The 15835-nt window shown below is 33.2% G+C and overlaps 1 protein-coding gene across 1 annotated transcript in view; it reads left to right on the top strand.

The window, feature by feature from the left end:
• Window positions 1-15835, top strand: part of Kat6a (lysine acetyltransferase 6A) — a 102601-nt gene that overhangs the window by 68564 nt on the left and 18202 nt on the right. The window contains 2 exon segments of the mRNA XM_015506223.1: window positions 8563-8678; window positions 15621-15762. Coding sequence (XP_015361709.1) covers window positions 8563-8678; window positions 15621-15762 — 258 coding nt within the window.

Raw genomic sequence — 15835 nt, 5'->3', positions numbered from 1 at the left:
AAATTCTTTCTTTTTCTTGGTCTGTGTATGAAGAATAAATTGCAATTAAACAAGAATGGAAATAGAAACAACTTTGCAGGTTTTTGCAAGGATCTGCAAGGTGAAAGAAGATGGTAGCTTGGATTAAGGAGATGGCAGTGGAAATAGGAGAGAAATGGACAGATTTGGAGTTTATTTTGAAGATGAAATCAGCAGAATTTATTGATGGATTTGGTGTGTAGTTTGTTGGAGGCTGTCAAGGATGATCCAGGTTATATGAATTAATGTAATAAGACAAAGTGGTTTGAAGCCAATTGGGAGAGTTAATGGTGATTAGAGTAGGTTTTGAATAATAAAAGGATTCATAATATAATTCAGAAATTCATTTTTGAGAGCTTATATTTGGCTTGAGCCTCTTCCTCCTCCTTTTCTCCCCTCTTTCACCTTCCTCTCCTCTTCTTCCCTGGTCCTCTCTGTTGACTATCCAACTCAGGCATTGTACTTGTTAGCCTAGTGTTCTGCCTCTGAGCTACACTCCTGCACCTTGTTTTAAATATTTTCCAGGAAGATTTTATTTTTATTATGGTTTCTTGGGCTATCTCACAAGTAAAAGGTAAATGATAAAGGAGTTAATATTGGAATTCATCCAACCCACACTCATCATTTTTTGAGTGCCTCTTATGTTGTAAAAACTGTGCTAGGTGTGTAACTATAAGAAAGACATAGTTTCTATTCTTATAGATCTTACAGTCTAGTAGGAAACTGTAAATGTATTGAGGCATGAAATAACTTAACACATTTGAGTAAAGAATTATTGAATTGTTTAGCAAGAGTTTTTAAAGAGTTTTAGGGGCCAGGGGTGTGGTTTAAAATTGGTAGAGCGCTTGCCTAGCATGCGTGAAGCACTGGGTTCGATCCCCAGCACCACATAAAAATAAACAAATAAAGTAAAGGTATCGTGTCCATCTACAACTAAAAAAATTTTTTAGAAAGAGTTTAATTATGGCTGGGGATGTGGCTCAAGTGGTAACATGCACCAGGGTGCTGGGTTCGATCCTCGGCACCACATAAAAATAAAATAAAGATGTTGTGTCTGCCGAAAACTGAAAAATAAATATTAAAAAAATTCTCTCTTCTCCTCTCTTCTCTTTCTCTCTCTCTCTCTCTCTTTAAAAAAAAGAGTTTAATTGGTTTTGAATTTTTAAGAAAATTATTGCAGGCGGTAGGGGAGATAGGGATATAGTTCACCTGGTTCCATCTCTAGCAATAGAGTATACTTCCATAAAAAAGAGACTTCTAAAAAGATAAATGGAAGCATAAAAAAAGTTAGTAGTATGTCTTTTCAAAGAATCAATTCTAGGATTCATAGATGTTTTGGATTTCTTTATTTTTAATTCCCTGTTTCATTGATTTTAGCTCTGATCTTAATTATTGCCTTCCTTCTACTTATTTTGGAATCGGTTTATTCTTGTTTTTCAAGGGCTTTGAGATGCATCATTAGTTTATTATCTGGGATTTTTCTGATTTTCTCATGTAGGCACTGATAGTTATAAACTTTCTTCTTAGAATGTCCTTCATAGTGTTCCAGAAGTTCTGGGTTCTGGTATGTTGTATCACTATTCTTGTTTGATTCTAAAAATTTAAAAATTTTTCCTCAGACTTCTTCTATAATCCATTCATCTTTTAAGAGTGTATTATTCAAGCTCCATATAGTTTTTTGATGTTGATTTGTAATTTCATTCCAATATTGTCAGATAAGATACTAGAAGTTATGTTAGGTATTTACTCAGTTGGCTTGTGGCCTGAACTGATCTGTTTTAGAGAAGGTTTCATGAGAAGCTGAGAAGAAAGTGAATTTGGCTGTTGTTATTGGATAGAATATTCTATAGCTGTCTGTTAAGTCTTTTATTTATAATAATTTTTAGGTTTGAAGAATCTTTACTGAATTTATATGTCAGAATGACCTGTCTATTGGTGAGAGAAGTATGTTGAAATCACTCAGTATTATTATACTAGTGTCTCTCTGAGTCAGTAAGTCACGTATCTTTTTTATGTAATTAGGTGCACCAATGTTTTTTTTTTTTTTAAGAGAGAGAGAGAGAAAAAGAGAGAGAATTTTAATATCAGACATAACATCTTTGTTTATATGTGGTGCTGAGGATCAAACCCAGGCCACACGCATGCCAGGTGAGCATACTACTGCTTGAGCCACATCCCCAGCCCTGCACCAATGTTTTGAGCATAAATATTTATTATCATTATACCTTCTTGTTGGATTGTTCCCCTTGCCAGTATGAAATAACCGTTTTTGTCTCTTCTGATTAATTTTGGCTTGAAGTCTGCTTTGTCACATACCAGAGTAGCTAATCCTGTTTGTTTTCAGGCTTCATTTACATGGTGTATATCAATTTCCATCCTTTCATTTTCAATCAGCCTGTGACTGTCTTTGCCTCTAAGGCAAGTCTCTTGCAAATACCATATACTTTGGTCTTTTTTTTTTTTTTTTTTTAAATTCATTCTGCCAACCTATGTCTTTTAAGTGAAGAATGGATAATTTACATTCAGTATTATTATAGAGAGGTATTAGTTAATTCCTGCCATTTTGATTTGTATCTAATGTTTAATTTGGTCCTTTTTCTCATTTGCTTATCTACTTTTTAAATAAGATTGTCCACTTGTGATCTCTAGAGTTCATTTTTTTATTTCTTTTGCGTGTAGTATTTAAGTATTTTCTGTAGTATTGATATAGTGATCATGTACTTTTAGTTTCTGATCATCTTGGAAGATTTTTTTTTTCAATTCTGAAGGATAGTTTTGTTGAATATAGCAATCTTGGTTGAAATTTATTTTCTGTCATGGCTTGAAATACATCATTCCAAGCTCTCCTGTATTTTAGAGTTTATGTTGAGAATTCAGAAGCAATTTTGAAATTTATGATGAAAAGAGAAAGGAATTGTTGAATAATTTCTTTAAGAAGGTAACAGAGGATGTAATTTTATGCACAAGTGAAGGTATTGGCCTTAGATAGGATTCCAGATGAATTTTTTCATAGACTAGGGAAGTAAGCAAGATATATAAACACAAAGGTTTAGATATGCAGATGTGCCAAGGAAAGTTGTGGAAGCTCACTTCCAGTTTCTTAGTGCAGTAGGAATCAAAGGCATTGGCTGAAAGTAAAGCTGAAGTAAGACGTATCTTCAGGAGACAGAAAGAAATATGAAATTATCTTTTAGGAGAATGGGAGAATAAATGGGGTACTAAAGCATTATGTGCCCTTTTGAGGTTAATGATTATGATTTATAAGTTGAGACTAGTTAGGATGATTCTGTGCTTTTCTCCAACTATGTTCAAAATTTGAGGATGACAGATAATGGGGAGAATTGAATTTAACGAGGGTTTGGTTTTGATGTTTAATCAGGAAAGAGGCAGGACATTATGAATATATGCAAAGATGTGAGTTACAATAAAGATGTTAGACTCTAGGTTGGATAAAAAAAAGAAGGGCATGAGGAGAATGAAAGCTTGTAGGATCACTGGATTATAGGTCCTGTGGGAGAGGGTGGAACAAGATGAGAGGGCTGGGAACAGAATCTTAGATTTTGTCAATATTTATTGGTAAAAGAACTAGCAAAGATGGAAAGGGGATGTCTGAGTGTAGAAAAAAGGTTTACCAGAAGAGAGCGATGGGAAATAATTCAGAGTCTATGAGCATTTATGGCTTAGTTGAGTATCATATCACTCTTTAGATAGGCCAAACCCTGTATCCACAATTCTGAAATCCAAAGAATCCTAGAAAGCTTTAAAAAAATTGTGGTAAAATACACATAATATAAAATTCACCATTTTAGCCATTTTTGAGTGTCTTGTTCAATTGCATTAAATATGTATATGTTGTTATACACCTATAATATCATCCAGGACTTTTTCGTATTTATCAGTATACACCCTCCCTGACTCTTGGCAACTACTGGTTCTATTTTCTGTCTTTTTTAATTTGACTACTCTAGTTGCCTTATATAAGTGGATTTAAATAATCTTTGTCCTTATGTATCTGGCTTAATTCACCTAGCATAATGTTGTTAAGCAGAGGTGTCTTCCTTAAGGCTGAAAAATACTCCATTGTAGATATATACCACATTTTGTTTATCTATTGATCTGTTAATGAACCCCTGGTTTGTTTGCACTCATAGCGTTACTATGACCATTGGTATACAAATATCTGTTTGAGTACCTGCTTTCAATTCTAGGGGGTAAGTGGACTTTCTGTGTCACATGGTATTCTGTCTAATTTTAGATGTCCACCAGCAGAGGGACAGGGTTCTAATTTCTCTACATCCTTACCAAACTGGTTATTTTCTGGTGGTTTTTGTTCATTTTTCAAAATGATGACCATCCTAGTGAATGTGAATTAGTTATCATATTGTGATTTTTATTTTCCTAATGTTTAGTGATGATGAATGTCTTTTCAAATGCTTATATCCATCTATACATCTTCTTGGAAGGATGAGACAAAAAAAAATTTCTGTTTTTTTACACCCAGTACTGGGGATTGAACCTAGGCCAGGGCCTTGCACCTGTGTGCAAGCACTCTATACCATAGCTCTTGTTAACTTGTTCAGGCTGGCCTCCAACTTGGAATCCTACCATCTACTCCTGAACTGTTGGGACTTTAGGTGCACTACAACCACACCTGACTAAGGGAAAAAAATGTTTGTTTGTTTTTGTTTTGTTTTGTTAAATTAACCCATTCTACAGTAAGTCTTACTTTACTTAAACTCAGTTATTGGCAAAACATGATCTGAACTGATAGGAGACTGTTTAAGTCCTTTATATACTCTAGTTATTGTGAATACTCATGTATTTTGCTGAAGAAATATTAATGTGTCTGATTATAGAGTGTTGCTCCAAATCTGCCTGGGCTGTTGATTTTAGTATAAGTGTATATACTTTAAATACTTCAAATACTTCTCTAAAATCAGAAAAATGCAGAATTCTAAAACATTCTAGATGAGAGGTTGTAGGTTTGTAGCTTCCTGTCTTTGGAAAACTGAGTTCTTATTTTTTTTTTTTTTTTAGAGAGAGAGAGAGAAAGAGAGAGAGAATTTTTTAATATTTTTTAGTTTTCGGCAGACACAACATCTTTGTTTGTATGTGGTGCTGAGGATCGAACCCGGGCCGCACGTATGCCAGGCGAGCGCGCTACCGCTTGAGCCACATCCCCAGCCCGAGTTCTTATTTTTAAAAAACACAATGCACACAGATTTTGGAATTAAAAACAATTGAGTGCTAACTCTGTTTCCCTCACTTCTAACCATGAAAGGTCTTTATGCTTCATTCTTACTGTTCTTACCCTGGTGTTTTTTGCCTCCTTAATCTCTCTGAGCCTTGTTTTTTCCATCTGTAAAGTGGGTTGGCTTTCCCCTGTTTTGAGGAATGGATTGTGGGGATTAAGTGAGGCAACAGTAGAAGCTCAGAGTATGGCACCGTAGGTGTTCCATGAATGCTGATTCTCCTTTCCTTTAGTTTGTGTTCTCTCTAGTTCGGAGCATGTGAACTCATTCTTACATACCTCTTTCATCATGTAAACTTTTAACCCTAATGAATGAGGTTGCTTATTATAATATTTCTATAGGAAACGAATTCAAATACCAGAAAGCCATTTCTTCTCTCCATGTTTTCATCTTATGTTGATAAGGGAACAGTCCCACCCTTTATTCTCACTTCAAAATGTCACTCCCTTAGGGAGTGGAAAGGGACTGTAGGTCTAGGGAGAGCTGTGTGAGTGGAGAGACAGGGGAAGGGTACAAGGCAATATTTACATAAATTGTAAATTTGTTGTTTATATCAGATCCAGAGTACTGTGGGAGCAGGCTCTATTAAAAATTGGGCTTAGATAAGCCATTTTAAAAATATTTTTAGTTATAAATGGACACAATATCTTTTTTATTTGTTTGCTTATTTTTTTTTATGTGGTGTCAAAGATTGAACCCAGTGCCTCACACATGCTAGGCAAGTGTGCTACTGCTGAGCCACAACCCCAGCAGCCCCTAGATAAGCCATTTAATGGAAGCTGAGTTTTTGTAGAAGAATAATCTCTACTTATAAACTGCTAGTAATAAAAGTTTCATTATTTAGAAATAGATATGTTTAGAGTTTTCTTTGGTTACAGACAATTACTGGTGCATCTGATGTTCTCTTTAGTTATTTTAGATTAAAAGATCAATTCTGGCCCAGGATATATGTCATCTTTCAAAGAATATGGCATATTCAAATGAGAAGGTCATGAAATGATAGAACTTGACTAAAAATTTATAAATATATATTTTGTGCTCTTGATTATACTAGATATATGCACTTTAGAAAGTTGCTTAATATAAGAGTATTTTGGCTGAAATTTTAAAATATCCTCTCAAAGATGATCTTGCAGTAATTTAATACGTGACAATTTGATTTTAGCAGGGACTGGGTTAATGAGTGGTTTAGATGCAGCATTTGCTTCCTCCCTGTGTAGAGCCTTATTAACTTCTAAACCTTAGTGAATGGAAACCCTTTTGCTCTGGAGGTTTGCATGAGGGAATTGGGAGTGGTGGAGGACACACGCATGAGCAGATGTGCCAGAGCATTTCACAGCACAAAGGTGAAGATAGGTGGATAGAGGGGGAGTCTGCTACAGGTCTGCTTCTCTACACGTTCTTACTTGTGGTGATGTGCAAACAATTATACTGGAACTGGATATCCACTTTCACACTGGGCATTCGCCTGGAAGAGCGATGGGCAGCTGATGGGAAAGCTCTCAAACAACAGGCAGTGCCACAGCAGGTACATGTTTTCAGCTTTTGTACCTCCTGTTTGATCCTTGCCTCAAAAAGTTAAATTTGGTTTCTGGTATTTGAAACTATTTTTCCTGTACTACTATTCTTATTTTGAGCTGTGTAAATGGATGAAAATATCCTACTTTATGAATTAAAATACTTGATTCTGGAATATGGTTTAAAGAAGAGCCTTTTAAAACCCTTTTTTAACAAAGTTCTGTTTTGGATTTTGAGAAATGAAAGAAATCTTATTTTTATCGTATTTCTATGTAGTTTTTGCATTTGGAAGAGCTCCAGTACTTGCTGCTGTTACAATACTACTTATCTAAATAGAAGATGGTTGTCTCTTTAAAAAATTTGTTCTAATTAGTTATACATGATAGTAGAATGCATTTTGACACTTCATACATAAATGGAGTACAACTTCTCATTTGTCTGGTTATACATGAAAATGGTTGTCTTTTGTTTTGAGGTGTTTGAGGAACAGCTTGAGGTCTCACTTGGCAGTTTTCCAGTATGAAACCTGAGATAAATCCTTTGGCCTTTTATAAGAGCAAATTGTTAAGTAAAGCAGCAAGAGTTCTCAAATGAGTTGTGGTGAAGTGGCTTCTTTCTTATAAATGAATTTATATAAATAAAAAAATTTTTAAAATCTTTTTATTTTTGTTATAAGGTATATGTGTATATTTATAGGCGCCAACAAGGGACTTTTAATATGCTTTCAGTGGTCTTTACAGCATAATGTTGTAGGATAATTTTAGATATTTTTCTGATGAAGAATTATTAATACTTGTACTTGAAGTTGATTCTGGTTCTTTTTCTTAAGTCAATTAATATTTCTAAAGCATCTGTGATAAGCATACATATGTGTGTGCATATCATATGTATATATGAGTCTTTTGCTAGGTTCATTGTACAGAAAATCAAGTTGCCCTTGAATTTAACGTTTTAAAAAACTGGATTTTATTGTCTTGAGCAATGTCTTGTATTTGAATTTCTGGTTTAGAAGTCAAGCAATTCAGTTTTTTCTTGGATAGTATAATTATTTAGATTATTACAGGACTTGGGGGGGGGAAGCATGAGATAAATTTCATTATAAAAAGAGGCAGAAAGAAAGGAATAGCTTGTGTATAGTAAAGTGTATTTTTCTTGGATCAGATCTGTGCAGAGCTACTAAGGAAGGGAATTTTAGGTGTACTACGAAATGAATACTCTTGATAATTGTTTTATCATATTCTTTTTATATTGTTCTTAGATATTTACTCTCCCAATCAGAAAGTCTTTCTTTTCATTGTTTACTTAACACGTTCAGTAGTTCATTTCCATTGTGTTCACCTGAGGCAAATATGAAGCACCACCTTAAATTATTTATCTTGATTTTTTTTTTTTTTGCAGTGCTGGGGATTGAACCCAGGGTCTTGTGCATGTGGGGCAAGCACTCTGTTCTTTATCTTGTATCCTTAAATGCTAGCAGTTTCTTTTTAATAATGAAGTCATTAAGGGAGTAAGTTTAGTCGGAAGAAAGTATTCTCAGTATTTTTAAATGAGAAAATGAAGTAATGCCAACTACATTTAGTTCCAAGATATTTATTAGCCTTTTTATTCTTTGGATATTCTGTTTAAAAACAACTTATATTAAAATTTGTTAGCTTTTTTTTTTTCCTAATAGAAAAATCCTAAGAAGAGATTTAGATTCAGATTTTTGTTTGTTTGTTATTATGTCAGTGCATCTGATTTAGCTAACTTTTGTAATGTATTCTTGACTGAACAGAAAGTTGGAGTGACTGGTCCCCCTGATCCACAAGTCCGCTGCCCCTCTGTCATTGAATTTGGGAAGTATGAAATTCACACCTGGTATTCCTCTCCATATCCTCAAGAATACTCAAGGTATGTTTTGAGAGATCCTTTAGTTTCTTTTTAGTTTCATAGGACTCTAGAAGTAGAAGGGAGACTAAAGTGTTCTAGTTTAGTTCATTTTTTACATTTGAAGAAACTGGGGCTTTTTAAAATGTCCATAACTGTAGCATTCTTTGGCAATCACTTAATCCTGACTGGCTTTTAGATTTTCTTTTCTGTAACTTTTCCAAAAGCTATTGTTTAAAATTAGAAATCTTAGGTATGGGGCAGAATGAAAGAGGAATGTTTTTTCTTTAAGAGAAATTTGCTTTAGTGTGTGTGTGTGTGTGTGTGTGTGGTGCTGGGGATTGAACCCATGGCCTTGTGCATGCAAGGCAAGCACTCTACCAACTAAGCTATATCTTGACACTAGTTTTTTTCTTTTTCTTTCTTTTTTTAACAAGAAAGAATTTTACATTTTTTATATATATATAAAGTTTCACCTTTTTTTTAAACAAGAAAGAATTTTACATATATATAAAGTTTCACTTGAGTAGTTTTGATCTAAATTTTTATAATTTAACAAACTTTGTCGATAGTATGTTTTCCCAGGCAAAATTGGACAAGTGGAATAGGACAAAATTATATATAAAATAGATAGCTTGGATTTCTAGATATAGAAATTGGCCACTCTGAAGCTTTTTGGGAAGTAACGTGCATGGTAGAGCCATATTTATTTCATGACTTAGCTTGACGTTTATAAACAGTGCAACCTTAGAAGCCACTCAACTACTCTGTGTCAGTTTCCTCATCTGTAAAGTGGAGATACTAACAGTACTTAAATCATAGTGTTATTGTGAACATTAAATGAGTTAAAACATGTAAATCACTTTAAGTGTTTTATAATGTCAATTATATGTTAAGTGCTCAATAATGTCAATTGTATTTTTCCTTTAGGGTTGAAATGAAAAGAGAGAAAAAGATGCAATAAAAGTTAAACACTAGTTTATCATTTGTTGCATAGCAGTCACATTAATGCTTCCCAGTCTTTGAACTACTTATGCATTCTACAGTCTCCCAGTTAGCAGGTGTTGTAAGGAATAATAAGTTATGGTGCTTTGTGGGTTAAACTACAACAACATATACTTTGAGTTTTATAATATGTAAAAACTGTAACATGGATTATTTCCAAGAAGCTGAAAATAGATCCAAAGAGTTGTTAAAATTGTCTGCCACTAAAAGAGTCTTTTAATTTTTTCTTTCCATATAATATAATAACTTGCCAATGTGGTTCCAAGTCTGTAGCAGAAATAGAAAACTAGAAGCAGCAGTGCTATTATAGACCCTAACTTCAGTGAAGTAACAACAACAACAAAAAAGGCAAAAACAAAACTTGACAAACTAACAAGCTCATCAAACACATTTGGGAACCATACTGTAGGATTAGTTGATCCTAAACAACTGATTCGTAGACTGTGGTATTATCTTTAAGTTAGTACTCTATATCATGGAATAATAATTTGAATTTGTTCAGAGAAGGTTAAATTATGTATATGTTAGAAGAAAGCAGGAAACTTCTTCAGCTGCCCTTCAGAACTCTGGTATTCAATGTGACTCATTTCTTGGGAGTTTTGTATAGCCGGGTTCTCTTGTGTGATCAAGAAGAAATATGCTGAGAAATTAATTTATTTGTCAAGTAAATCATATTATTACTTTAAAGTGAGCTGTTCATAAGCTGTCCACATCAGAGGAGCACTCAACTTAGAGAAGAAAGTCAGGGGTTGTAGTACAGATAGATTATCTCTTCTACTCAGTGGAGAAATAGAAACAGAGTGCCAACATTAGCACTTGCTTTTCAAGAGATGATGAAAATGGAACTATGAACTGTTGTTTTTTAAGATATTAAAAGGATTTGTTGAAATTGTTGCCTTTTGTTTTGTGAGAGCGTCACTAGAAACTAATGTGAGGGCCTGGTTACCAGCAAAGTGGTAAATGTTACCAGCAGAAAATAAGTAACCAAAAAAGTATCATAAAAATCATTAATAGAAGGCAGAAATAGGATAGGAAGTATGAAATTCTGCTTTATTTTTTTTTAAAAATTTTTTAGTTGTAAATAGACACAATACCTTTATTTTGTTTGTTTATTTTTATGAGGTACTAAGGATCGAACCTAGAGCCTCACACATGTGAGGCAAATGTTCTGGCACACAAGTGTTCTGCTGAGCCACAACACCAGCCCCTAAAATTCAGCTTTCTTAAAGCAGAGTTTTGGACATTTCCTATACATTTTCTTATCCATTATGGTGCCTTCAATTTTCCATTAGAATATAGTAATTCATTAGCATCTTTAGTGATTATGAATTTTTTAATGTATTCTCTTGCTTCTGTATTTTTTTTAAAAAACTACCTATATCTATCTAAATGCATTTGCTTCCTAGTTCTTTTAAACTTGAGCTGACTGAAATGTTCAGAGATCTTGTATGTCCCAAATAATAAAGCTCTATCCTTAATTTTTTAATACCTACTTATTATTCTGTACTAAATTATTTTCTTATTGCTAAAGGTTATAAACACATTTTAAAAGTTTAAATCCCAAGGTCTACAAAAACAGGGCAATTTGAAGAAACAAAAAAGAATAGCTCACCTGAAGAAAAATTTTTAGGGAAACGGGATTATGCTTGAGAGAGTTTCCCATAATATCCAAATATTTGTTTGTGCATTGTATATTAAGTAAATTAATCCCTGGCTTTAAAAATAATGGTAATGAAGCAACAATTCTATTTTATTTCCATCAATCTAGTTAAGTCTATGACACTGAAGGATATAAAACAAGAGTTTTCTCCATCAGGGCCATTTGATGCACAAAGCAGAAAAGTTTGGAGACCTCTACTTTGCCATTGAAAACATGACAGATAGGCTCAAGGCAAAAGAAATTGTCATTAGCGGGTACCCTATTCTGAATTGTTGAGAGTTTAGCTTGAGAATAACTTTTTGCTATGAGATTATTTCAAGGTCTCGACAAGGCAGATTCCCATATAATAGAGTTGCTTAGGAAGTTCCTTTGATTTTTCTACCTGAGTTGACTTGATGCATAGATTATGAAATTGTCAGTAGAACCAGGTTTGATTTTTTTTTTTCCATAATCCCAGTTACTGAGGAAGAAACCACACAGAATCCTTACTGTCTTTGGCTATTAAATGAAGTAAAACGGATGAAAGGAAAACAAAAATAATAATGAATAATTGCAGCTGTAATTACAATTCATTGAACTGAACATCTCTGCAATAATTTTGTGAGGTGAATATTTCTGTATTCAGAGAAGACAAGAGTCCAGCAGTCATATTTGAGAAATTATGGTTTGTAAGTGACAGAACTAGGATTTAAGCCCACTTCTCTCTTCCCACATAGCCATATCTTCAGCCACTTGTGTTGAACTGTATGAATCATGTTAATCTAGATTGGGCTCACTTGGCTTGTACCTTAATTTTTGATTTAAGTAATATTTGGTGTAATTTTTGTTATAAGTTTCACTATAGGTTGTCAATTGTGAAGACCACACAGACTGCTACTATCTTGGGCAGTGTTTAAAAGCCAGAGTTATTCTAGAAACTCCCAGAAGGAAAATCTGTATTATTCTAGAAGTAAGGGGATTACATATAGCTGCAACCTAATCCTGATTTTACAAGCTGGGGTATCATCACATTGATGAAGCTGAGCAAAAAAAGATGTAGGTACTATCAGCAGGAGGATCACCAAAAGCAGCCCCCACTAGAATTCTCTAGGTCTAGGAGTATACAAAATCTTTATAACTGCATTTCATTTCATGTAGTTTAATGTTCTTTGTATAGAATATATTTTCCCAATGTAAGAACTGCAGACATTTATACTTTACTAAAAGAAAGTTTTGTTTTTCCAATTCTTTCAGGCCATTCCCTTTAGATTAAAGAGCGTCATCCAAATGGGCTTGATTCTGATAAAATCAGGGACTTTAAAAGTATTTTCAGCAAGAAATATTTTGGAATAAAGTAGATGTTAACACTTGCTTTTACTTTATTGTTTTTCATTTAATAAGGTTTGCTAGAGATTTTAATTATTAAAATGTTCTATATCTTACAATTCTAATGTATGGCATGGACTCAATTTAGTGGATGAGACTTAGCAGTAATTTTCTTAGAGATTTCATTTCTTTCAGTGTTTTCTTGAGCAACCTGGTTACTATTAAAACTTAAAAAAAAAAAAAGGCCTTTTCTCACAGACCATCGGGAATAAATTGTACTTTCGTTTCTTTATTTTATAAATATTTCCTGAAAAGTAGCATTTGTTGAATATTTATTGCCTTTTTACTTGACAGATGAAATTATATGTTATCACGTACAATACAGTGTCTGTGAGTATTACAGACATTGTGAAATGACTCAAATGTAGCTCATTAGCATAAATTTCACTGTATTTTCTTCTCTCTGTACAGAGATGTAACAGTTGGATTGGATGAAAAAGTTAGCATTCATCTTTACTGTAATATGGAAAACTTAGGTAGTCTGACACTGTTTTTTTTTCCTTCTATTTTTCTTTTTAATATTTTTAAAAACACAGAATTTTGCTTAGGTTTTTCAGATTAACATTTTAGGAAATATTTGTGATATTTAGCTCTCAAAATGAAAACTTTTTACTCAAGTATAGTAGTGTTACTTCTGTATTTTCATCTTCTGACAATTTTAAATTGTTTTTTAGCACAGATAATTAAAGGTAAATAGTAGATAGTTGGGGGAGTGCCATTTGTCCACCTTCCTTTTAAGAATCTTCCAAATTCAGATATTCACAAAGACAGTTTGATGGTTGTGGGTCACCTTTAAGATTTAAACCCATTATTCTTTTTTTTTTAAATTAATATTTACTTTTTAGGTATAGATGGACACAACACAATGCCTTTATTTATTTATTTTTTTAATGTGGTGCTGAGGATCAAACCGGGTCCCGTCCGTGCTAGGCGAGCGCTCTACCTCTGAGCCACAATCCCAGCCCAAGATTTAGATAATACATTTAGTGCCCACATTGGATGATGAGGTTTATAACTGAAGCCGTTTCATTTTTAGATTTGTAGCTCTGGTGGTAAAGAAGGAAAATGTTATTTTAGCTTACTGCTATTTCTCCTTTGATTGGTGGGGTTTGGAGCAGGATGCAAAGAAAATAAGCAAAATAGCCTAGGACATGTTTCTTTTCCATACTCTTGGCTCTTGCTTCTTGACTTTATAATGTTAGTCATTATTTGTTGCACTCAATATTTTGGAATGATTTTTGTATTAATGATATGACTTCAGGTTATGTTGGTGTAGTTACTATTAGATTTTAGAAAATAATATTGCATATTATAGACAAATTTTATACCATAACAGTTTCTTGGAAGCTTTCAGTATGTAGAATGGCAGTTTTAAATAAAACAAGACATAAAGTTATATGGGAAGAATTAGTGCACATTGCAAGTCTTTTAGGGAGAAGGAAAGATAATCACATGGCCTTTTCCATCCTTATATGAGCATGAAGTGCTCAGTGCATACAGGACTGTATGCCATAAATATACCTCAGGAAAGGCTTTAGTAGAATGTTAGATGTTTTCAGAGAAATTATAATTATGCTACAAATGCTGCTTCCAAAGTGGGAACTTGAAAAAATATTTGTGGTCTTCACACTTTAGTAAATCAGACATTTTTGTGTATATTAATCTACTTAGCAAATATTCTAAGGTAATCTTTTAAGCCTAACTGAACTGATGGTGATTAAATTAATGAGATTTAAAAATTTCCTTCCATCTCAGTTCTTAAAATATGAGACAAGATATAGTAATTTATTTGAATTGTATATTTTGTCATTTTACTAGCTAGTATGTTTGCACATAATAGTTTTTAATGATGGTGTCAGTCTCAGGTTATCAAGATTCAACAGTTGTGGATAATAGGTCAGGATGTAGGGAAACCAGCTTTGAGCTGAGGATACATGGGGTATGTATTTTATACCAGAAGAAACTTTTGGCATTGTGAATTCAGGCTACATGGGTGTCAAGGCCACTAATTTTTTTTTAAAATTTAGGGTATGTTCCTGTTATTACCTTATAAATTGTTCTAATCACTTTATTGCCAAGCTCCTAATAAAGAAATATTATTAAGGAAGGGGTTCTGTTAAACTACTACTAAATAGCAAGTCTATTGAATAAATATAAACTAACAACTGAGGGCACCTAAAAGAATAATGTGAGCCTTTATTTTACTTGTTGAATGATAGACTTTTGACTTACACAATTTCATATAGTGACTTAACCAGGGAGAGAGCCAGAACTTTAGTGGTAGAAAGTAGAAAAGAGGTAGTATAGTATGTCCCACTTTGCCAAAACATATTCAGTATTATAATTTTATACTTAAAAACATTTACAGAGTATTTTTAGAGTATACACTATGTGTCCATTTTACTCACCACTATACATACACCTTGTGTACCTCCACAAGGCCTCATAGGTGATAAGCATTCAAGAAATATTTAATTCCCCAAAAATGGATTAATGAAGAAATAAATGACAAAGGAAGAAAAAAAATCTATAGATCAACAAAACTATCTTCAGTTATTTGTGTGTTTGGAAAATAGACTTTATTTTGCTTATTAGAGATTCTTAAGGAGGAAAGAATGTGAGATTTTCATATCTAGTAACTTAAAGACTGAAAGAACACTGAACTAGGTGTCTTGTTTTCTCATCTTTGTCCTCCTGCTGTTAATTAATTGACTGCTATTATCTAAATTAATTTAAGTTTTGATTTCTTTCCTTCCTCTCCCTTTCGTTTTCCTCTGTCCTTCTTTCCTGCCTTCCTTCTTTGTTTTTAAAGGGGATAATGATACATTTTCTACTTTTGTAACTGCTTAGTAATGAGACAGTAAAGTGTGAAGAATTATGAAAGTTTGAAGATCTGTAAAATATAAAGCTCTGTCTTTTTAAATTATTATTTACAGGCTGCCTAAATTGTATCTTTGTGAGTTTTGTCTAAAATATATGAAAAGTAGAACTATTCTACAGCAGCATATGAAAAAATGTGGTTGGTTTCATCCTCCTGCCAATGAGATTTACCGAAAGAATAATATTTCTGTCTTTGAGGTAAGATAGGTTTTTGGTACTTATTTTCCTGTCCATTTCAAAAAGTGTCATCTATATTGCATCTAATTGTACA

The sequence above is a fragment of the Marmota marmota genome, unplaced genomic scaffold (assembly GCF_001458135.2).
Source record: "Marmota marmota marmota unplaced genomic scaffold, marMar, whole genome shotgun sequence".
NCBI lineage: Eukaryota > Metazoa > Chordata > Mammalia > Rodentia > Sciuridae > Marmota > Marmota marmota.
The sequence above is the reverse complement of the archived record's forward strand: the minus strand, read 5'-3'. Positions and strand labels throughout refer to the sequence as shown.